We start from the raw sequence: 26,138 nt of genomic DNA on the forward strand, positions 1-26,138 counted from the left end.
TATTCAGCCTTGAAGTCAACATGTAGAAAAATCATGTACTAGGGACTCCAAGCTACTGTACTGGGTAAATACCCCTGGGTCTTCTTTCCAAAGTGGGTCAGAGAGAACATTTGGTTAGAAACTAATCCTGTAAAGTGCAGTAAACAATGTTTTACATGGGGGAGTAAGACACTACACACCACCATGATAGAGAAAGCACTGTGAAATCAAAAGCGCAGTAGAAGACAGTAAGACAGCGAGGTAATGCAAGTAATGCTTACAGCGTGCTCGTGTCATGGGCAACAGAAAGTCTTGTTGCAGGCGGTTAAAGAAATGTACAGAGGGCAAAAGTCACGTATATCTGTTAAAGTGAGATCCCGATGTCAGAACCACTCACACCAGCTTCAGATCACAGCTACCTGACACTTCCACGCCTCTGGGAATTTCCTAACAGAAAAACAGCCACGTCTCTCCACAGCTCTGCAGTCTGAGGGAGACAGGAACTCAGAACCGGGCAACGTTGCCTGTAACAAACTGTACCAATATGAAACGGCAGAAGCCTACTACCTAATCTCTTGATCCACAGAGGTGAAATGAAAAATAAATGGGAATGTCCTTTTCATCTACTTTTTTTTATCAGAACACTGTAAAATATACTGGTTATTTCACTCTCCATTCTCAGTATAGCACTTATAATTTTCTAGACTGCAAATGGAAGCTCTGTATTCATGAGCCAAGAGCACACCTGTAGTGCTTGTTATACAGTAGCTCAGATGGCTGTATGGTCTAAAACGTAGCAGTCAAGTGCTTCCAGGGGAGGTTTTAATGGTCAACATGTAGTCTGTGACAGAGTGAAAGTGCTGCTTTCAAATCAATATTTTCTGTGCTTCTGTAAAGGTTTCATCTTCACAAATATATCTCCATCACTAAAAAATAAATAACACTTTCAAGTTGAGGCCTGAGAAATACGGAGTATTACAGTCATCTGCAGTGAAACACAGGCCAGACAGCACAAGTGGAAACTGCATTTAGGACTGAGAACAGCAGTCTGGAAAACATACCCAGCTAATGCCCTGGCTTACTTCACGAACCTCGAGAGCTAGATGAGATTCTTTTTATTATAAAGGTGATTCACTAAAATGTTACTTACTGAAAAATGAAAGTAAACATAAAAAACAAATACCAGTCTCCAAAACAAAATTTTACTGATTCTGATCTGATATTTCCGAAGTCAATGATTTCCCTGACTTCTGTGTATAAATATAATAACTTCACAACTTAGCTGCTTTGAATATAACACATATTCCGTTGCCATAATCATTTTTGGGTTTAATTTTTGCATTTTTAAATTATGTGTATAATGCATTTAAGTGTAAAATACAATTAGACAAAAATATATTTCAGTGTAAATGTCTTGAGACTTACAGAATTCAGACTGGAATTTGTGCTATGGCCTTTCTAACAGTAATGAAGAGTTGAGTGTCTTTATAAGTCTTTACAACGGCGAATAACTACTTTACCATGTGATGTGCATGTTGTAATTCCAGCAAAGCTATGTATTTTGAGCACAAACCTTTCTAGTAAACTCTCGTTTAATCTCACACATAAGAAAAGGAAGAACTATGATACCCAATCTGAAACCATGTGATGACACTCATAAAAACAGTTTTTCCAAACATCCAGAGACTCAATTTATTATTATTATTTTTTTGCTGAAATAAGACACAAATCCTAAAATATTAAGCAAGTAATTTAAATGAACATTATTCAGATCTCTCAAGACAGAATTAAGAGTTAAGTGGGAATTAAAGTTATTCAGATTTCTCTACACAGAATTCTGTGTGGTATTACAAATTATACCATTGTATAAGCTGTGGCTATTATCTTTAAACCCACCTCATTAATCACATCTCATAAAGCTTTAAGTTCAGGTCAACAGTTCAACATTGTCCACAGAAAATAAATTAAAAAGAACAAGAAAATCTACACTTTCTCTGACGGACACAGGCAGTAGCAGAACTACAGCACACATAATGATTCAGCCTTCACGGGTGTTCTTGATAACATATTTTATTCACGATGGAGAAAAAATATATATCTCATTAAGAAAGTGCGAATAAAAGAAAGAAGTGAAGCAAGTGGACCAGCGTGCTTGGTAAAACTATCCTGGGCATTCTACCTGTAAATACTTAATAACCGACCATCAGATCAGGTAACCTGGCACAGGAATGCACAGAAAACATAACCTGTCAAGCAGGAGTTTAGCCTTGGGCATTATCTCAAATATTACAGTCAGACAGAGGTGCAAAGCCGTATTCTGAATTTTAGTTCAGGCGGGTAGCTGCGTACCTGAAGAAGGCTCCACGGCCGAAACGTTGTGTTTTCTTTCCTTTTTTTTCAGCATGGAATAAACCTATTACTTGTTCTTTTGAAATCTAGTACTTTTCCATGCATAAGACGCAAATATGAAGGAAATGTAAAGTACTCTATTGATATCAGCATCTAAAGAAATAAAATATATATTTTTTCAGCATGACTTTTAGTTTGATCCACCAACATTCTCAATTTGTAAATTGTCATTGGATAGTTCATCTGATCATTTTAATTAGTATCTCTTATTATATTATTTCCAGCAGATTATTTTGCTACATCTAGCAGGCTTTGTACTTGACTAAATGTAAGAATGGCACTGAATTCCAGAGAGATACGGTATTTGTCTTTTTGACAGAAAAATGAATATGTAAGTGAAGAACCAAGCCTCTAGCACCTTATCACTGTATATTTTATGATCCCAGAAGTACAATATAAAAGAGTAAAATTGTTGTCTGATTACTATTTTCTGCAGCTCATATTTTTACACTGATGAAAGAATCAATGGTAACAGCTCACCTCTGACACCATTATTGTGTAGTGCTCCTCTTATAGCAACCAGATTATTTTGTAGATCAAAATCAGGTTTCCTGTATATTTTAGGATGACATGTTGTTTGCAAATATTTACAAAGAAATGCATTTCATTTGCATATCAATGTTAGCATTTTAAAATGCAAATCCGTTTAGACACTCATTCTCATTATTATTCAGCACTGAACTCCACAATCACATTGGCTTCCTAGAAGAATGTTAATTTACACTATTGCTTAACTGCTTTAACAAGAATGGAATCACCACTTGTTCAAGACTTATGACAGTGAAAAGGAGCTCTGGTGGGCTCTAGGGACTTTTCTAGGAGGCAATGGTCTGGGAAACTGCTGCAGCAAATTAGATCATAGCCAAGAGCTATCCAGATACCCCAGCGAGAGCAGCACAGAACAGTGTCAGTGGGTCGTTTGAACTGAAGCTCCTTCCTTCAGACACGTGTAAAACAATTCTCAAAATGTGTAAACATTTTTATCATACTGTTGCAGCAAGGGCAGGAATCAGCGTTTCTCCTGCATATTCAGATCGCTTTTCATTCGTACAAAACTCTCACTCTCAATTTGTTATGACCGTCGTTATGCTTTCTTTGTTAATAACACTCAGCATTATTAGAGTTATTCATGAACTGCAGAGACTCCAGCCACCAGGACACAAACTGTTGTAAGGGGATCACTGTTCTTTATTGAACACACATAAACCAGGGCTCACACAGCTCTTCCTGGCCTGAGCACTGGCACAGTGTAGAGGAGCTCAGGGCTGAGTTACATGATTAACGCAAGTTATGATGGCTTAGCTGGTAAGGCTGGATGATGACCTTTCATGACCTAGTCTGCTGCTGAGGGACTGGGCTTTGTCAGTCAGACATGGCCATAGGTAATTTCTTCTTGCGCCCACAGCGATTTTCCATGTGATGTTTCCTGATCACACTTCACCACCTGACACTCATCACGAGCTCCAGGCCTGTGGGAAGCTGAAGACTTACAGCAGCCACTTCTCTTTTTATTTTAATGAAGATGTTTCCTGATGGGAATTATGGTGGCACTTGCCATCATTTATTTTTTGACAATGATCTCCCTTGGGGAAATCACTCAGGTATGATTCATACTTCATAATACAAAAAACATCTCTTGAAAGTGTATTATTAGATAGCTCTAGGCCTTGATGCAAAACATTTTTGTTATTTAACCTTAGGGTATCAGATCTATAGCTAAACTACACTTATAATGAGAACAGTCTACAAAAACACCTAAAAAATAGATTTCCTGTGTTTTCTTAAATACCCCGTAATGTGAAACCAATTGTCAATACACTCTGCTTACAGTTAAACCCATCATTCCATCAATCGGGGGGTGAGGACTGTGCACAGCTTTCTTTGAAATGGAAAATTCGGCAACATCTGCCACAGCACTGAAAAGCAAGAACGGGCAGCGGAGGGGGTACTGACGGGGCTCGAGCTGGGGAACACGCTGGTGCTGATCCTTCCACCCAGCCCCAAGTCTATCACTTCCGAGTCCTGCGGAAACCACTTTCCATCCTAGAGGAGCCTTCACACGCTTTGTTCATAAATTCCGATTCCTCCCGTCGGAGCGCAGATTTCTTACCGGAACGACAAAGAGGTTTCAAGTTCTCAGTTATACCTGTGGCCATGTGCTCACTCTGCGGTTCATTCTCTCGCTCATGTTTATATGTACTGTTTCTGTGTTTTTCTTTACATTATCTGCTACTGTAAAACAAATTGTCCCTTGGGTATAATAAAGACTCTCCCCTACTCAAGGCTATCCAAGCCCACTGTGCACAGCCACAGGTGAGTGAGTGTCTCTACTGGTGTGCCCACTCAGGAGCCCCAATACAAGGACTTCTTTGCTTCTGTTTTGGAACTTGGAACGCTTTCAAGTTAATACCAGCATCTATTAATCTGACAGAGATGGAACCTATTTTTGTTGTTTGACTTGTAATAGTCAAGTAATTGACTCAGTTTTTGTGTTGTGTTAAAACTGCACCCTTATCAAGCAAGACAGAAACTTTAAAGGCCATACAGTATGAAAATGGTGCAAGTTTTCATTATTTCACATTAAATAATTTAACATCTTACTTCGCAACTATAACTATTATTCAACTCATTACTGATGCCTCAGCTATCAGAGGTAATGTAATGTGTTTTTCAAGCACTGGTTTGCTGTCTTGCCTGCATCAAGGAGCCATTAATCAGCATGTTGTATCTTCAGGCCAGGACTGGAATGAGGCTTTAAGCCAGCTGTTTTATCCTTTATGCCACGCTGAGGGGAGAGGAAGAGTCTCCTCACTGCTCAGGTGAGGGTGGCTCGACCTGACAGTACAAATTGTCCGTGATGTTGACAAGTAAGTTTTCTTTTCCTCCTCTGTTGCTTTGCTCATACTCTTCTGTTAGCAACAGGACATTTACTGTATTGTTTCTTATTAGATCTGTTGACATGTAAAAAGAGCTAAATACACTCCTGCAATTCTACTTAAATACATTTTAATTAATTATTTTTCCTAGTCTGTTGGACTTCGCAGTTTCACCTCTGTGTGATACAAGAAAGCGGCGAGTGTATTAAAATAAAAAAAAATGTCGTGAGGTTACACATTTCTAACTGCTTAAAATAAAGCACCACGCAGCTCCACGACTGTTCTGGAAATCACACAAACATGTCACGTCAGCTCCCCATCTCCCCCGACGCTCTGTGCTTTTCACTCTTTTCTTCAAGGCCTGTTCTAAGGAAACGACCGTGAACACAGGACGGCAGGATGCTCGTCTCGGAGGCTCACCCGGAAAGACTGCTGCGCTCCTTCCCGTTACGAAAATGCTGATAATTGTAATATCCTTCCCCGTCCGCCTGCAGAAACAGGCACTTTTTCTGTCATGTCTGGCCCAGACTGCAGACGATTCAAAGCGAAAAAGTTCCACCACGAGGGGCTTGTCATTTAAAGACTCCTTCAAAGAATCTGCACTCCATGTAAAAGGTCTTAAATGGCTTTAATAACCAGAGGAGTTATTAGCACAGCCTGGTCCTAATTGTTACCTTCAGTTGCAAGACATGCCGACTGCTGTGCACTCCTAGGGCTTGAAATAATAGTGCACCAGGAATAGAAGTTTCAAAGAATAACGGAACAGACAGCTGCTGTATCTGCTGCAAGAAACAGACCCACTTAACCACTTTCAAAAACTGTGAACTAATCATCCTCACAGCTGTTATTTATTTCTTACTTTTACCCTTTTTTTTTTTACATTGTATAAATCTTTTGTGAATTTTTGGGAGACCATATACAGTATAATACGTTAATATTTAAGCTACATTTTTAGTATTTTAAATGTTAACTGTGGTTGACGTTCGCAGCAAGTGCCGATACTTTGGCTTGGCATGACGAGATGCTGAACACCAAGAGAAAAGAGGCTGACAAAGTTCTTGTGGCGGTCGGAACTTCCCAAGGAATAAACTGATATTTAATGGACCTGATACACGTATGTATACATGTATCTAGAAAATGAAAGCTGTAATTTAATAGTATTAAGACTAGGCCAAAATATATTTAAATTACCCAATATTTATGGTTTATATAGGGTATCCCAATGTGTTTGTGCACTTGTTCCAAATATCAGTGGTGAGAGATTTACACACATACAGTACAAATGCGCCTCTCTCAGCCTGCTCTGGACAGTGGGCTTCTGAGCGAAGGGACTCGTGGGGTTAACACACACCACTGCTGCTGGAACCCCAGTCGCCTGCCGGGCAGGAGGTGTTCCAGGGGGGTTTGCAAACAACAGCATTTGAATATCTGTAAGCCACTGCAAATCTCCGCCACAGGACATTGGAATGGAAATAACGAAGGGTGTGTGTGTGAGATCTGGGGATTTAAAAGCTTTGACCCCTGGGCCCCATTTGAAGACGGGTTTTTAAAAATAAGATGACAGAGAAAAGTTTCAACCGGTGTGATACTGTCTCCTTGCGTTCAACTGACTGTGGAAGGGCAAAGCCTTTCTAGGATTCATTCATTATTATTAACACAATACAAGCTGAATTTCAAAACTATAATTGCAGAAGTGTAAAATGTCACCTAGTGTCAAAATAATTTCTTACAAAAGAAGGCCTGTTTACTTAAGGTCACATGAAAATCAAACACATTAAAATTTGCACAAACAGATTTGGTGAAAAATAGCTTAAAGATTTCTTAATAGGAACTACTGAGTTGAAACGGAGGCAGAAACGGAACTACTGAGCTAGACATGCCATACGTTCCTATCAACAACTATTGTTCTGTTTTTTAGATGAAATCCCCAAACTGTAAAAAAAGAAAACTCATTACTTATAGGACATTAACCTTGGCTGGAAATTGAATCTGGTAGGCGATAATTCTGATTTCAATGGCAAACTCTGCCAGTGGATTTACTCTACCATCTCCTATAAGTCATTTAGGGTGATTTAAGTCTGAGTAAAAATGAAATAATAAGCATAATGCATTTGAATATGTGACACTCGTTCCATTATAGAATACCCCCTTTTAAAATAAATTATTGCTGCAGAATTTCATCTCAGGCTAATAGGATGTCACTCGTATACCATGTTATCACACAGGCTGGAATGTAATAGTACAAGGTTGCTAGGCAACTCCATAATTTTAAGGACCTCTCCATCTTAGGGTCCTTTGAGAATCTCCAATTTACAGAACAACTGGCTAATAGGTTTTATATAATTAGGGAAAACTAGGGTTACCACTTTTAGGCAGACCCCTATTATAGCACTACAAATAATCCCAAATAGGTATCATCTTCTGTTGGCAACAATCACCTCCATTCCAAATTTCCCCATATATACTACAACATTCTTAATTTAAGATATCTGAACAGTTGAACAGCAAAAAAACGTAGAACCAATAGATTTACCAAAATACTGTATGAAGAATTAAACGTAAGCCTGTAATCATTATAAATTACTAAAAAAAAGTTTCACAAAAAAAAATGGAAGTGAGTGCTGATTAATGAAGCTTCACATTCAAATCATTGTGCTCAGCCACTACAGTAACGATGTATACATCTGGTATAACAAGCCTGATTTATACATCGTTATTGTTCATTGTCTGTGTATTTTTTTAACCTGTAAATCCTTGAGGTTATCTACCTGACACATGAGCCAGGTCTGCTACTGCCTCCTGAAGTGCACCAGATACCAGCAGTCATGGGTGTTATGAGGTCCCGCACATCAGCATTCTCCTCACAGCACAAAATACAGAGGAAAACTCAACAGCCACGACGTTAGAGTCAACGGGAACCTTTTACTGGGCCATTGTACAGAATGGTTCATAACTCGATCATAATTGCGGCTGCTTCTCTTAACGCCCTTCCTAGCATGGGTGACTGTTCCTTTTTATAAACTCACACTGATGAGCGCTGATGGGAGTGAGACAGCTATCTGTGGCCACTAGCTTTGCCTTTACTTGCGCACAAAAGGCAGAATGAATGAATTAACCCTCATGTTCATAATCCAGTGCCTACCCTGGAAGAGTGCATCTTCTAATACACAGTATATCCATATCAATATCTAAAAGACGATACAAACACCAAACGGAAAGAGGGAGAAGATTACGTAAAAGACAAAGGTACTGTGATTTATACCATACTACCAGAATAAGGTATATATATAAGATATAAGATCAAGATTTAAGATGTACTGTGTAAGACCAGTGTGCCTTTTCCAGATTTTCAAAATATTCCAGGTGATGTAAATTTCAAAGAGAATCACTATACTATTGGGGACTTTTTTGTACAGAAGGGTGTAACACGTTCGTCTTTCAGTGTGGACAGAAAAATGGACCTCGTTCTCTTTAACAGGCAGAATCCCACTATGCAAGAAGAAATGTTCAATTATACTGTACATATGCAATGCTTTCTTAATGTACCAAGTACCACCTGAAATTACGTTTGTGATCTGCCAGCTCTCTTAACTGTAATGACTATTTAAATCTACCTTATAACACATTATAAAATACACCTGCTCCACAACCATCAAGAAAATAAACGTAATTACAACATCCAGAGACGGACCATGTCAGAACGTATAATTTATCGCTACAGAAAGACAAAACCTCTTTGTCATCAAAATCAAATAATTTATATAATCGAAAAGCAATTAATACTTAGGGCATAAAGTTCTGCAATTAACATTTAGCTCAGAAGAGAATTTGTTTTTATTTTTAATTCTTATTGTATTCATGATTTGTTTTAAAAATACAGCTACTCACCTACATTGGAAATTGATTTTAAATCCCCCTCATTACAACAAGATGGTCTCCTACCAAGACATTCTTTTCAAAGACACAAAATCCTATTGTTTTTAGAGAGGCTCCTGGTATCTCAGAAACACTGAAACACTACAAAATGAACAAAAGAGCAAGTAGCTTTAAGGCTTGCTGCCTTCAAAACACTTATGGCTGCACCAATTTACTACAGCCAACAATGTGTGCTTATGAAAAAACCTGCCCCATAGCTGCTGACATTATTCACATTTCTGAGAAACCCAATTCCACAGCATATCGAGTACTAATAACAGATATTTATTTGAGCAGACAGCATTCATTTTATTGGATTTTGATGTGATATTGGGAAAACAAATCACCAAGCAATGCCGGTGATAAATGGCCACATTTGCCTCCAATTACTTACCAAACGCTTAATAATCCTGAGGAGTAGCTTCTGTTGTTTTGGGTCCTGCTGTGTCTTTAACGTCTCTGTGAAGCTGTGAATGCTTTCTGGGGACATGCTATCAGGGTTGTCTCCTCCGTACAGCTGAACTAATAGAGAGAGGCACTGAATCACACCCTCGTATACCTCAAGGTCACCACTTGGCAGCTGGCAGAGGAAACAGAAACAACATCCCAAGCAATCAAATTAGTCATATTCTTTATTTCTGAAGTTTTCCCTGCCTGAAGCTTCAACAGGAATCACCTGTTTCCAGCTACCAGAACAACAGTTCCTGTAAAATCGGATATTTGCAGCACACAGGGAGGGCTAACATGGGTCTCAATGGACAATAATCTTTTGCTTTTTATGGAAGAAGTGCAGGAGTAATTTGATGCCTGCAGCTTTGAACACAGGTTTTAAGTAGGGATGAATCTAGAGGATAATATTTTAGAATGAAGATGGTTCATTTTACTCCTGTACCTACAATCCAATGAAAACAAAATGTCACCGAGACACTTTTATTATAAGTACTGTAATCTGTTAGCACAATGCTTTTATGCATGGCAATAGACTTTCAATGTATAATAACTTGAATGTAAAGAGTGCAAAGTGAAAACAAAATTAATAAAGCTTAGAATTCAACATCATGAAATAGGTTACACAGCAAGAATCAACTCCAACAAATTAAGTGAAAGATAACAATACTTCAGGGTTGTAATTCACCTAAATTTGTAGGTAGGTCCCCTTTGGGGAATGGGGGGCAGGGGCCAGCGTGTGTCTCATCCGACGCTGGAGGTGGAGGTGATGTGGTCAGCACCACGCTCCGCTGGCCATTACCCCTGAAGGATTAACCCCCAGTACTGGTGCTCATGTGGACAGCAGACTGAGTGGACCTGGGAGCCCTCTGGGAGGAATCAGAGCTCCATCGCTCGCCCCTACTGGGATTGAACCCGGGACCTCCCAGTCAGGAGCTGGACGCCCTTGCCCTCTGAGCTACCACGGCTCCTTAGTAAATATGGAGCAGAATTAAAATCTTAAAGATGGCTTGAGATCAGATCTTCCATAGTGGTAAGTGTGTAATGCAGCAATATAACGGCAATGATCGATTACTATCAGGCTCGTCAGAGGGCATGACGGAGGAGTGTTCACAGGCCTTGTCCCTCCTTCTAGAGTGCAGGAGCTGATCGATACACGGAGAGTTATAATTATAATAAAGCCCATCAGAACTCCACTATTTAAAGAAGAAATATGACATTTCATCAGCAGCAGAAGGGTGAATTATTTAACATAAGGAAAACGTTATGTCTTAGAACACTAAAATTAGGTATTATTCATATTAAAGGCCATTTTTAGTTTAGTCGCCCTAAAATTAATCCTCAACAAACCAAAAATCAGACAACTATGCTCTGGCTATTTTGAATAAATCATCACAATAAAAAATAAACACTCTGTTCAGGGTAGTTTTGTGGAATTAATTGTAATTACTCCCGATGTCAAGCTTAATCGGCTACAAAGTCAGAACTTCATAAAAGGAAAAAAACTAATTTAGCGTCACTTGAATTAACAATCACAGAGATTCAGAATGTCATATTAAAGTGATTAATTCCTCCCTCTCACACAATATAATAGGCTCATGGTCACAAACAGTTTCCTGCCACTCCTCAGCAAGCTGACCCAAATGGCAGCAAAGCAACAGTAAAGGGGTTAATCCATGCTAGCATCTGTCTAATGAACGCCCCTCTAAGGCAGTGAGCAAACAAAGCAAAAACAATTCCAGAAATTGCTGCTTCTTTTAAATTGTGCACTATAATTAGTGCTTCTAAAAGCATATTACTTGAAAGCACTTTAAAGCATTTGTAAACTTCTGTGACATTTTTATTGTTGTTATGTGAATAATAGTCTTTCCCTACTTAAAGGGTTTAAAATCTGAATATGAGCTTCATTGCTTAGCATTGGCAAAAAGATGTTACAAATGCATTAGCATTAAGAAAGAGGAAAATGAGTAATTGAAAAAACAAATAAAGTAACCATAAACATTGATTTTAATGTGTTACCTTAAAGATGGATCATCAGTTTCATTGCCTAATCAATGTGAAATTTTAGCAAGTATCCCCTAACAGTGCTACCAACTTCACTTCCTGCTCAGAAACACGATATTAGGGGATAACTACTGTATACAGCTACTGTTCAAGCTGGGCTCACTTAGTTCCACATCTGCAGGCTCATTTAATTGAAGAATTCAACCATATTATAAATCACATGTGGTGCCCATCTCTTTAAAAAGGGAACCTTAATGGTCCTCTTATGCTCCAGCACACTGTGCAGAGTAAGCCTTTCTGTTACAGTAATCCTCTAGTGGCAGGTCCAGCCTCACAACGCAATTATGAAATCAGTAAACTGCTAAACCGGGCAAGCTTTTTTGAAGGAGGAACTAAAATAATGTGCATTCGTGTTTTGAATACTAATCTTGCATAAAAATAACATCCTCAACTTATCTTTAATAAGGCTACAAAAATTTTATTTTGATGCAAAACGGGTATAAAACATCAAATGTATTGATTATTTTCCTAATAAACTGTAGCCAGTGCTATTCCCAGTACAGCTGGAACAGTAAGGCCTAAGATACGCTTGGTACAAAATCTTATAACCACTGCCCACTCATACACACAGCACGTACAGAGTGTATGCAAGTATGTAATGTGATCGAAAAGCCTAAAGGACAGTCATTACGAACTTGCTCAATCTGAATTGCCTTAGCAGAGTTTTACAACCTTCCAATAAAGTCCCATTATGCTAAATTAGAAATGATGTACACACATTTTCAAATTAAAATTTTGAATCAAAACGTCAATGCTCAGCCCTAAAACTTTTACGGTTGAAAGAAATTAAATGTCAGCAAAAAATACCCAAAAAATGAAAACTAAATCGGAAGAAGTGAATTGTATAGATATTCTCCCCTTTGCCATGACAGACGTAATATTGGTTGAGGTCCACAGAAGTCCACTGATAAATCACACAATTTCTCAGCAGCAGGGACCAGGACGTTTGTCAGGTTTGTCTGAGGTGAAAATGGATGGAGCAAAATACAGGCAAAAAACAGATAAAAACTTGTTTCAGTCTGCGAAAGCCTGCGACTGGGAGAAGATGTCTCCTGTCATCGGGAGAATGACCCAGAGCACAGGGCCAGTGGTACACCGCAGTGGATGAAGAAGAGGAAAGTGAATGTCCCTGAGTGGCCCAGACAAAGTCCTGACTTGACTCCGTCAGATAACACTTTCGTGAGAAATTGCTCTCCATCATCTATCACCAACTAAGCTGACACAGCTTGAGCAAGTTTATTAAGAAGTCGGGGTGAAAACTGCACCATCCTAGTGTGCAAAGATCTTAGAGATACTTTATATAGTATATAAATCCATCAAGCTCCTGACATAGTTGATATCCAGTGATGCTGCTGTACTGTTAATTTCAGCGTGCTCCCCTGTAACATGTGTCCACCTGCCAGTAACGCTCACGTCCCCCAGAGTCCGGGACTACAGCATGTGGAAGTGGAAGGCTGAGCATGCTCTGGACGTTAAGTGAAGGTAAACATTTTACCTTCTTAATGCATCACCAGCGGGAGAGCGCTGACATCTATAATTGCATTGAGTCCTTTGTAATACATTTAAAGAATGTCCCGGAGGGGTCTGCAGTTGAATACCATCTGTGCAGTTCGCAAAGCCACCTCCAAGCAGCACCTGTGAGCCCAGCTCCTTCGCTTGCACAAAACTGTGCAAAGCATTCGAGCACTGAGAAAATGGGATTTTGGCTATGTTGGTATGCTCAGTAACGTCAAGCTGAAAACGGCTTAACCCATCTTATTACATTTCAGTATTCTGAGTTTTGTCCTTAATGACTGCCAAAAATAAAGAAACCTCTAAAAGCTGGATAGCAGTAGCACAATCATCAACAAATGTTTTACTTGAATACAGTTTTCAACTGAACATGGATCGTTACTTTTATTTTGGTACAGATGATCATCACGACATGGTTGATTATGGGCCAAGAGTGTTAAAGACTAAGACTGACCGAGTACATAATTTTGTATGAACCAATAAAAGAACTTAGGATGTTTATTACCATTTCATATTCATTGACTAACTCTTGAATAAATTCACTGGTGAGGGTCAATCACTTCCAATGCACAAGGCATATCTACAGCTGTTGAGAGTCAGAAACAGGTAAACATGGAGTAATTAACTTGCATTTGAAATACTGATGTTATAAACTAGTTACAGTGTTTGTAAAAAAATTAAACAGTACCACATTAACAGGGAAAAAATACACAATGTAGTTTAATAACAAACCTTATGGCAGCTTTAGTTTAAAAAAAATGCAGGCATTCAGACTATCCTAGATCACACAAGCTTATGCCTACATGACATTAGCTATCAGTATACAGACTAATTTTTTGGTCATATTATTACTTTTTTATACCAGAAAACGTAATGAAAAACAAGGTATTTTTTAAATTAAAATTAGGTACCCAAATTAGTAGTTTTTACTTTGAAGTCTTTTAATTTAGAAATGAAATTGGTTCACCTATTGCAGACAAATAATGAATGTTTTTATGGAGAGTTTATTATGGGCATATACAGAGCAGAAGCAAAATATATTACAGAACACAATAGAGTACAAAGATCACAATGAAGAGACATTGGCATCTTCTTGATAAAAGCTTTATATAGGTCATGAGACAATTTCCAATGTGGAAATCACACTTTGATGCCAAATGTTCACATAACTACTAGTGCTAACGCTATCCTATTCTGTGTAGTGTATGCTATGAACTACTGTTCAAAATCAGAATATGGATTAATTTCTGGTGTCTTACTAGTCATGATAGCTGCACAGTGTTGACCCATTGGGAGTAAGAGGTTCTGAATAAAAGCACATCCAATATCTGTATAATAATCACCAACAAGGTATATCCATAGAGAGTATTTATAAACTCTACAGTGTATAGAAATTAGCATTTTAACATATTACCTAATGACTCTGCCTACATTAGCATATTTAAGTATTCTCTGCCTCATACACTCAGCTCCATGTCTCTAACTGCAGTGTCAATGGTATTCTTCAGAGACTTCATATAATCAGGAAGCAATATCGTGCTAATCAGCCAGTACTGCCTGCAAACAACACAATGTCAGAATCCTCTTCAACACAACTTTTTCCTCTTCTGTAAATGCACTGTCAGTGTAGTTCACTCAGTAATAATCCTGCCAGCTCTTCCATGCTCTGTTTTCAGACAGCACAGGGTTCTGTACAGTTCCGTGTGCTGAAACAGACTGTTGCAGTTACAACTGCTTGGGCTTTACAACAAATGCAAAATATATGGATTATCATACAGCAGGAGACGAAAAGGGAACACTTCACCTAATCTCTGAGTTTTTTAACTATTCCAGCACTTTCTGTTCTTCAACTGCCAAATAATCTGGAAAACGTTACAGTCCTGTATTCCCTTGGGAATGCTATTTGTCATGAATACTGAATTATTTCAGCACATCATGTCCCTCAAGTTTAACTACAGTTTTCTGTCTCTTGCTTCTCTTATTCTCCCCCTGCTGTTCAAATCGCAATGTGAGCAGTGCTATGGATGATCTCATCCTTCTCTACAAAGGTTATCTTTACAGTTTACCATATCATCAGTCAAACAGATGGGGACATCAAAATGCTAATCTGCTTCTATCAGAGCAGGGGTGTTGAACGTGTGGCCCACAGGTTGGTTCCGCTGGCCCGCCGGGCCCATTAGTCTGGGCTGTGTGGCAGCTGCCAGACTAATGGCCAGGATTCGATCCGTCTGAACCCGCAGAGCCCACACAACTGTACCCAGTGGGTTTTATTATATAGCAAAATTGAATTTTTACACATGGCAATAAGAATAGGACAATCCTGAAAGTACCCTATCAAGGAACAGACTTTAAAGAACATAATAAACAATATCATCTGTTTTTATAAATCGCATATTTGTATGCTAAGCGGTGGATGTATATAGCTGCACTTTCCTTTGCACTAGTTGTGAAACAAGTTGACCTGAAAGTACTCTTCTCAAGAGAAGACACACTTCCATTGTGTACAGTTATCTTTTAAATAATTACAGTTAATAATGCTGATAATACCACTCATACAAAGCAGGTAATCAGCAAGTGTTGCTAAATGGGCATCTTGTGAAGATACAGTTACTCCCGATTGCATTTTTAAGAGAGATGTTTAATTTTAAAGTAAAGACTAAAATGCAAAACGTACAAGTAATTCTACGCAATGGTGATAGCCAGTGTTTTGATAATGTATGTTACATATTGCCAGTTTGAAATACATGAACCATCACGGCAAATGAGTCTGACATCTCTGAATTAAAGCCTATAACGTTATAGAAAGGTGGCATCAGTTTACCAGCGTCTAGGCTGATCCTGTTAGAGCTCAATACGCATGTCATTGCAGTTTAAACTCCGCATGAAGACTTCACCTGGATCTGACCGAATACTTCATTCATTTATGATCATTACTAAAATCCAAATTGGCCACAGAACAAAGGTATTAACCCTGTTCCGAAAAGCTTTCTTCCTCTAAACCAGCCCTTTTTACATTTTATGTTAAGAACATATTTATCAAAAAATTCCAGCTCATTTAAGACTGGAAGGGCATTTAAAAATGTGTTCCTTCCCTGTGTTCCCCTTGTTTCCCCATTAATTTCAAAATGAGGTTTGCGTTTTGCTTAAAGAACTACAAGATTCAACTTCCATTCCCAAATCCAGTGAAATATAAATTGTTTATGGATAATTGGCAGGTATGCAACACACGTACAGCAAAATGTTGTCAACCTAATATTCTGAAATGATATTAATGCTATCAACAACATTTTTTTTATTTAATGTTTCCTCCTCCTTATCTGTGGACTTCTGTGGACCTCAACCAATATTAGGTCTGTCATGGCAAAGGGGAGAATATCTATACAATCCACTTCTTCCGATTTAGTTTTCATTTTTTGCCAACATTTAACTTCTTTCACCCATAAAAGCACAGAGTTTGAGCATTCATGTTTTGCTAAAAAAATATTCACTTGAAAAAGTGTCTACGTCATTTGTAATCGATGTGCTCATCGTATATCATCACCAGATTGGACATCATTGGAAGGCAGTGAATATTTGTGCATGTCACTGTACGCAGTGCTGTCACAATGAAGTAAACAGCCTTGTTGTACTGTACATGATGCAGAAGACAGACACATACATCTGAAACTGGAAGACTGGCCTTATGTATCAAATGTGGCTTGAGTTGCATGGTCATCAAGAATATGTGTATCCTGAGGGAGAAACAGACCACCTCACAGCTTGTGTTGCAAGTGTCTCTTTACATTACATACTACTTGTAATGGAAATTTACGATTTTGGGCTTACTTGTGGCATTTCCAAATAAATAAAATAGGGACCAATAAATCTTGAAAATAAAATTAGCAAATAGGGGACAAATTAGACCCCTATTTACTAGAAATATACTAGAGAAAAACTAATAAATGCCTGGACAGATAAAAGGTAGGTTCTGGTTTAAATCCAATGAAACATCCTTTGACTGAGGGTTTCTCTCAGCTAAACTGATGGAAATGAAAGAAGGTTTTACTTGCCCATTCAACAGATTTTCTATAAATTATGGAAACTTTGAAAGCAGCGGTACATTAAAATTGAACAGAACAACTTCAGCTCCCGCAACATTCCACTTTATTTCTAAAGACAGTGCATCTTACCAGCTGAATGAGCAGGCTAATTAAGTCCGTCAGGGGCTTATTGATAAGCAGGAGGTCCTCTGCAGCCTGGGTGTCCCCTCCTGTGTCCGATTTCTGAGCCTTAATGAGAGCAGTCAAAATTAAAAGAAGTCTGGAGGTGAATTCAACTTGGAGCTACAAATGAAAACCAGCAGGTCAGTGAAAGAGAAAACAGAAATGTCCTTTTCCCAGCCAGAGGATGACCCATTATAATGAGGCAATTGCTTATCAGGAACCCTTCTGTGACTGAAATGTGTGTGAACAATCCATTAACATTATCACCACAGAGTCCTTGTGTTCTTTGCCAGACTCAGATTACTGACCCGCTCAAATGCTTCTCCAAGTCCATTTTTAATTGGAAAAACTATAAACATAGGTATGAAAAAAATGCTTTATAAAAATAAGCATTTTACATTTAGGCAGGAATAAGAAAACACTATATGAAAACAATACTGCATTGTCATGGTTTGATACTGTGAAGTTTTATTGCTGACATTGACGTACTTCACATACATTTTATGGCTAAAGCTTGAGTTCATCTATTTGTCTGCTGTGGATTAGCCTGCGGATAAGATTTTAACAATCAGCTACTATATGATATAATAACTCTAGTAGTTATAAAGTAAGAATGCAGTTTAGAATTTTTAAGAAGACTGAAGAGGTTCTTTTTTAATACACTATTAGGCATGTAGCATTTCTCTGCAGTTTATTTATTTGTCCTTTGAAAATATTAATGCTGAGTAGATCCAAGTGAAATATCCTGGAAGAAAAAGTCATGGAAAAAATAACATGCATTATTATTATCCAGAAGCAAAATGTTTTGGGGTTAGAGAGACCTTTTTAATGAGTGGTGCAATTTTCTCTGCAAACTTATTCCCTTTATGTATTCTTCATCTTCCAATATCTGCATATAAATATGTATGCAGGGCTGCTCAAAGGTGTACAAAAGATGTCAAACGCGATAATGAGTACCAGTGGGAAGCTAAGGGTGTCCCAGGAGTGTGAAACCTTATGGATTCTAAATCCAAGCCTTTGTCATAAACCCAATACATCCTTGACACAGTGGGTCAGAAACCATCCCTAACTGGAAATCATGAAAGTCCTTTAAAAAAGAAGGATAATCATGTGCTACATGATGCAATAAAACATGACCATGATATCTAGCTCAGCATTTTTATATAGAAGTAAAAAAACAGAAACGTAAATATTAGGCCTAGCTTAATAACAGTAATGTTTCCTTTTATGGAATATTCAATTAATGGAACTTCTATAAGAAACAGTTTATTACTACAAATTAGTACTCAAATTAGGCAAAATATTGTTTAGATGCTTTCATTTTACTGAAAACATTGACTTCTTCTATAATGAAAAATAAGACTGACAAGACTGTTTTTATAGAACTGTTAAACAGATTAAATCATTTTGAAATAACTAACTTCCTTACTGACTTTCACCAATATGTAATGTTTAAAAAAAAAAACACCAAAACGTATGGTTGCCAAAATATGTTTCATCATCCATTGTATCAAAAGTAAATGTTACAGAAAAATGACAATATAAAGATGTTGCAAATCTTGCGCATCAAATATACACCTTGTTCGTCTGCCTTGCACATAATACGGGCCTGCTGTAACCTAGCTGACAACCGCCAGCAAATACTGCTGCCGAGTGAATCTGTCTTTGTCATCTCACTACTGTTTCTTCCCCCTGCACCTGCACTGGGATGAGATCAGGGATCCACTCATGCCGGTGAGCCAGTTTCAGGGCAGCTGTAACAGGAAGGTAACATGTGGGTGAATTATATACTGTATATAAGATGAAACCACTGGTCTCATCATTCCCAGCAAAAAAGACAGAAAAAAACATCTCTACTACATCTCCTTTTCAGATAGTATAAATATTTGTTGTTTAAAAAAGTATTGTGAATATAATGATTCTTTAATTCTTATTCTTTATTAAGTTTGGTCAGGAGATCCCGCAGACTTTTAGCATTATGTGATTGGCAATATTTTGATGTGGTGCAACCTGTTAAAATAATTTAGCCCAACATATCTATAAACATATATGAACATGGGACACCTCTGCCTGCCTGTTCAGTGGTACCGTAAGCCATCACAGATATGACAGTCTCAGTAAAGAATGTGTTCCTCACCCTCTTCGGCCAGGAATCACCAGGAGCCGATTCCTATCAGTACTACAGATGGGAGAAATGTACCCCGTCTTCCATTATAACAACCATTCTTAACACCTATTTGCTAAATGGAGTGTAAGTCTGAAAAAGGTGATCCGTCATAAACGTGCAGCTCTTTGGAGAGTACGTACATGTTGAGATCACCTAGATCACAATGGGAATGCGAGAACTGGGTTAAGTTACCAAGAGCAAATTCCAAACAGAGGTTTATTGTTTGGTTCTGAGTTGAGTCCATAAAAAAAAACAATGTACCATACTCTTTATATTCGTTATTATTAACATTCCAAAAGTCCTACATTTTTGTAGGTTATATATTTCAAAAGGTTTACTGAACATTAGAGAGAAGTCTCCAAAGACTTGGAACATTACCCTCAAGATTGTAAAAACTGAAAGCTCTGTGCAAGAATGCTCACAGGCAATTACTTGTCACTGTTGCACGCCTGGAGGCAACCTCTCAATTTCCAAAGAGCACTTTAACTGTGTAACTGTAAAATATGAAATTGACTATAACACACCAGAGTTACTGCTGGATGCATTCCACACACATTGGCACTTATTATGAGCATAAGTAATATTGAAAAAAACACAGGCAAGAGATCACATGAAATATACTCTTACTGAATGACTCACACTATAGTCACATTACACATGTGGGAAGTCACCTGCTGGGAGATCCAACCACACAAGACAATTGTATCCACACCATGCAAATAAACAGTCACTGGCATTCCGAATTAAAGGATTTTGTGAACTAATTATAAGAAAAAATATGACGCTTCATGCATCAACCATGTTAAGTCCACAAGGGTAGGTTACTGGAACAAAAGTATATACGGTCCAAATTCTGCAATACCTTAATAAATCCTTCTTCTATGATCCATTCACTTTATTCCAATCCATGATGTCTCTTTCTAAAAAAAACTGAGGTGTATTTCAGGAAGTAAAAACTGACTTCTTTGTCACTCTTAGACAGAAGATTCATTTGTAAAGAGTGATGCAATTGCTGCTTCAGTACTCTCTCACCTGACTCACCACACGTGGAAATGGAGCAGTGGGGAAAAGATAAAGTGAAAGAAAAAAGAAATTCAAAAGCAACTTTGATAGTGCAGTACCTGCAGAGCCATTCGTACAACACTGGAAGTGTATCTCAGCATACTGTGTAAAATATCAAGTAATGAGAGCAGAAGATTGTTTCCATTCTTCATGCTGTGCTTATCGTCACACTCCATGTGGAGAACTGCTGTCTCAATGAAAACATTACAGATAAGTTCTACCAGACCTGGAGAAGACAAGAAAGAAAAAACATGATCCATAAATAATGCAGGAGAGATTTTTGTGTCATTAAACATCACATCATCTATTTGCCACACAGACAACTTTCTTTATGTCATATAAATTATTCTGAAAGGCAGACTTGCATAATACAAATGTGCAATATTAAAGGTAGAAAACTGGTCTGTCACTGTCGGTGAACAATTTTATCCAACATAATGTCAGCTTACATAACCTATTGACTCAAGCAGCTCAAGGTACACACCAGTGGGATACCAGTTTGAAGTCTTCATGATATCGCAGGCAATTCTCTTTGTGTATCACTTTGCTTGCAAAGTAAAACTAAACTGGAGCTCTATAAATATAAAACATAATCAATTAACTGTACTATAAATGTACTTGATTAATCTAGGATCTCATCAATCAAGTTCTTGAAAGATCCCAGGGAATCACCTCTGACAACATGATTGGGTATTTCTTTTCAGACACCTCACGCTCAGTGTGTGTAAAGAATACCTCTTCTTTAGGGCTACTCTAAGACCTAAAAGCACTACCTTATAATTTTCATTTGTGTCCCCAGGTACTGGTTTCACTATCGATTCTGAAGTTGTTCAGTGAACTGATTCTGTTATCATCTTTCAGTATTTTGAAAGCTTGTGTCAAATCCCCTCATAATCTCCTCTGTTCAAGACAGAATGATGAGACAAGATGAGGGTCTTTTAATCTTTAAAAGACACCTTTACAAACAGGAATGAATCTGGTAGCTCTTCCATGGCTGACTTTTTTAAACATGATGCTCAGAATGTCCCATAAAAGTTAAAATGGTGACTGCTTTATACAATTTAGCATAACTTCCATTCATATTGTACGTTTTCTACTGTAGACCCTCGAGTGTAGCCTACTCATTACTTCGTAAATTATTTAGAAAAGGAAAAAAATGAGCCCACATAGAAACCTGCTACTTTTTCATAGGATGATGCTTTACGATCAGTACCATCCATCTTGTAATTAAAACAGACATGATTGTAAGCTTTGTACTTGTTTTTAATACATTTAATTTGCCAGGTGCCTCCACAGTCATGGGTAGTATCTAAATCTTTATGAACTTCTTTTATTGCTTCTACAGTAGATTTCATCTGATAATTCAATACATTTACTTAACCAGTTAAGATGACAACTGTCAATTTGGTACTGGTCCTACTATAAATCCTGTTTTACACTAAGTAAATTATCCCATCAGGAGCTCTGTGCTCGTATCAGTATTCTCTGACCTCTAAACATTAGTAAGTTCTAAATCCAGATCAATCAACTTGGATGATACTTTCTGAATATTATCTCCACAACTCCTTATTCACTAAATGAAAACTAAAAATACCTGGATATGTTCTCTCCACATTTTGCATAGATGGCTGCTTACAGTATTCCCATCAGTATGCATTAGCCTGTCTTTAGTCATTATTAAAAACACCCCTCCTTCAGACAGCAGACAATGTGGTAGTAGCGCAAATACTATTTTCTTCCTTATATCACCTGAATTTTGAATATATTTTAGCCAAGAAACTTTTCTAGGAAAGACAACCCTTGGTTTTTTAAACCATCACAACACAACATTTGCATACAACACACAGAATATGAAAATAATAACACAATCTTACATGAACAATGACTTTGGAGAGTATTTTCTACTTGCTTAAATGACAAAGGGCTTGAAATATATTATCCACAAAAGATTAAGACTAAACCTTTGCTTTTTCCAGTTTAGCTGTGTTAAGTTTAAACTATTTACCTTAAAGATTGACAATCTTATAATTCTGAATGTATAATATTATCTCTCTATCTTCTCATCCTCCTGTCCTCAGCCAGTCACATCCAGCCACTATTGCCATTATAATGTGTGAATTCTGGTGGAAACATCTTTAGAAACTATTTTCTTTATAGAATTTAATATTTTAAAAAAGTAAATGAAGTAAACTAATAAGTCAGCACGGGTCTTTAATTGTAATTGTAATGTAAATGACTCTAGTAAAACTTCAATGGCATTTTTGTAATGTTGCTCAACAGCCTTCGACCTCATTCATCTTTTTATAAAACGCAACCCACTTCACCAGGCAAAATGTGTGGCTCATAAAATTAGCTCTGTAATCACAGGTAATGTGAGTGTGCCAGACTTTGAATCTTTGTGTACGATGACTCTATTGCCCAGGTATCTTAAATACCCCAGCAAGGATCGACAAAAGACCTCCAGACCCTGAAGACTTTCAGCTGGTGGTAAACAGTGCCTTGGGCTGCAAAGCTATATCGATTTACTTTCTGCAGCTCACCCTGAGTTAACATAAAAGCAATACTTGTGATTACCAGCCCTCTTCTCCAACTGCACCCCAGCACGGATTCTCTAGAAGGCAATGAGTGTTGCACGAGCTGCACTTCCAAACCTTCCAATCACTCCAGCTCGGAAAAGACCATTCTGATCAGTGCTTTTCTGTTGTATTATTTATAAAATAACACCGATTTCTGGAAATATTTTCACAAATCTTTAATAAATGGGTCGAGAGAGGTGTCACAGCTCAGATTACCAGGGAATTAAACACAAAATACAGGGAATACAAGACTTTCAATGACATTGGCTCAAGATGAAGATTTCCAGAAATAACTGCAGAGCTGCAATGCTAAGAAAACATCAGCTTTGCAGAAATGAATTTTCAATACATTTGGTTCTTTAAAAAAAGGAAGACAACACAATTAATTAATTATGAATTTGCCTCATTTAAAAAAAAAGAACAAAAAAACAGCAAAAGCCCTACTGTTTTGATATCATATAAAGGTACCTAAAATAAAGTTGTATAAAAAAGTATGCAGTATCAGTAATATTAATTCATAAATTAAAACTAATAATATTATCGTTTTTTTTTCTCAAAAGGTCAACAGAAATTGAAGGTAAATCAGGCTTTCTAAGAACATGAGTAAATGATCACAAACCTAATGTCAAGCAAACTGAATGGGTTCAAAGACAAAATAAAATGTTCCTCATATGTGAATTCAGTCGAGTAAAACAAGCTTTTCACAAACCCATCACTCAATGTAGCTGGAGTCACTTGAAAGGCTGTGATTTACGGCTGTTCCCTCTGCCTTTCTTGGCCAGTCTGTACATACATGTCACATACTGCTCTCTCACGAACCGTGTGATGATTACTAAAGGATTCGGGCTATTAAGCACATTGCAGCCAAAAGCCGATAATTTCTACTATTCAAACACATTTCAACATCCATTATTCTTTCTAGGTTTCTGTGACTGGAAAGTCTTAGTGTCAGTTCTTTCAAGTCCTTAAAAAATTAACAGTACAGTATGTGTTCTTCAAGAAAAAAAATAAAGCATGTTTTAAACACAAAACAATCATTATAAATCCTAAAATTTATTCCAATACAATACACAATATACCAACCAGCACATGGAGGACGTAAATAGCAGCAAGCTAAACTAAACTGGCAAAAATATTTCCTGATGAGCAAGACCCAGAGACATTAAGAGAGACGTGTCAAATGTGAAACCAAGCAGATGGCAGAGCAACAGAGAGCTGGAAGAAAACTACCATAATAACAAATGGAAATTTACTAATCTAGAAGTAATGGCAACTATACTGAAGTAGTTCCCAACACTGCACCAAACCCACTGCTCAGTATCACAGCAAATGAGCTCCTACTGCAATGACCATGTTACATTCAAAATTACATATTATAATTTTATTAATAAGAAAGCTCTACAGTTCGTATATCTAAGCTTCTGAAATTTTACAACCAATTACGAGTAAAGGTTACCTATATTTTCATGAAAAAGACTATTTAATGTTGTTAGTTATTGTTTATTTACTCTTTATTATAAAATGCACTGAAACTTGACAGAGACCATAAGATACCTCAAGTTGTTCTGCTTCTCACAGCTTGTGATGACTGTGTGAACACTGTTTGCTTTTAGGCGAATGAGCCCACTAGTAAGGAGTGGTGTTATTTTTTTCAGCCTGTTTTCTTATCTTTTTGACTATCTTTGGGGGTGCAATTGTACAAAATTCTAAAATTCTCCTCACACACTCTCACTTCTCTCATGGGTTCTATTATATTCAGATTAACTCACACGGCACACGCACATATACACCTCTAAGAGTTTCAGTCACACCTAAAAGAATCAATTAAACAACCCATTTCTTTCACAGTTACCCAAAAGAGACAATACGAACCATAACAGCTGGAGATAGCACGAATTATTGATGGGGTTTTTTAGTGTTGGATTAACAGTTTCCTAGAAGAAAAGATCCAATTCACACATAATCATGCTGACTCTTTCCAAATAGCACACAAACGGCTGGTGGTAATGAGTGTGACAGAGGAATGCAGGGGGAAGAGAACAAACTGCCACCTTCACATCGGCCCTTCAGCACGATGGAATTTATATCTGACAAAGCGGCGTGGTGAGATTTTACAGACCCACTCATAACCACTGTTAAACCACTGTTTAAACACACCAGGGAAGCCATCCAAGCCCTTAACCAATCAAGGAAACTACAAGCAGTACTATTTAAATGATTTCAATGTATGGAGGAAATGAAAAGTGAATGGCACTTGACAAATTATAGGGGCATGCTTGGCAAGCACAAAACTACACTTGTTAAATTAGCTTGTACAAAACAAAGACATTTCCGAGCAGAAAAAAACACACAAAAGCATATTAATAATACATATAGGATATTAAGTCTACATTCTGACCTTTGTTCTTGACATGTGTGTAATGAAATGAGTTATAGTGATACTTTAATTTTCTATGCTCATTCCTGTGAACAAAGATATGATCTCTCAAACTAACTAAAAAAAAAATGAAACGTCTCAAATACAGTGAACCAGTTTTGCTTTTACCTCAAGCACAGACACAAACAGCAAAATATAATACTAAACACATCCCCTAAACATAACACTAACACCTCCTCAAGAAAAAAAAAGCACTTAAAAACTGAAAATAAACTGAAAACCAGATTAAGATTTTGGGAATGCTCTGTTTTCTTTTAAGCAAATGAGATCACAGAAGCAAATACCGGTGTCATTGTTTACCCTGAGTTGGCTCATGGGGGTATATCTGTAATGTATTTGCAAAGATTACAAACTAGCTAATACCAGAGGATCACCTATAGGGAAATATTACCCTATAGAATAGTCAACATGGATTTAGAAAAAGCATGTCTTGCCTAATCAACCAGTTTAGAGTTCTCTGAACAAGCAGAATACACACAAATGAAATGGCTT

General features: G+C 37.6%; 1 protein-coding gene across 3 annotated transcripts in view; it reads right to left on the reverse strand.

Annotated features, from left to right (window-relative positions):
- Nucleotides 1-26,138, reverse strand: part of ulk4 (unc-51 like kinase 4) — a 112,379-nt gene that overhangs the window by 15,365 nt on the left and 70,876 nt on the right. For 2 of the 3 annotated variants that reach the window (XM_015357027.2, XM_015357026.2), the window contains exons 33-35: nucleotides 20,693-20,859; nucleotides 17,372-17,470; nucleotides 9,574-9,759 (exon numbers count right to left, since the gene is read on the reverse strand). In XM_015357027.2, the coding sequence (XP_015212513.2) occupies nucleotides 9,574-9,759; nucleotides 17,372-17,470; nucleotides 20,693-20,859 (452 nt within the window). Of the gene's footprint in view, nucleotides 1-9,573; nucleotides 9,760-17,371; nucleotides 17,471-20,692; nucleotides 20,860-26,138 lie in introns of those variants that run through there. The other variant, XM_015357030.2, reaches the window with a different exon arrangement.

The sequence above is a fragment of the Lepisosteus oculatus genome, chromosome 10, assembly GCF_040954835.1.
Source record: "Lepisosteus oculatus isolate fLepOcu1 chromosome 10, fLepOcu1.hap2, whole genome shotgun sequence".
Lineage (NCBI taxonomy): Eukaryota > Metazoa > Chordata > Actinopteri > Semionotiformes > Lepisosteidae > Lepisosteus > Lepisosteus oculatus.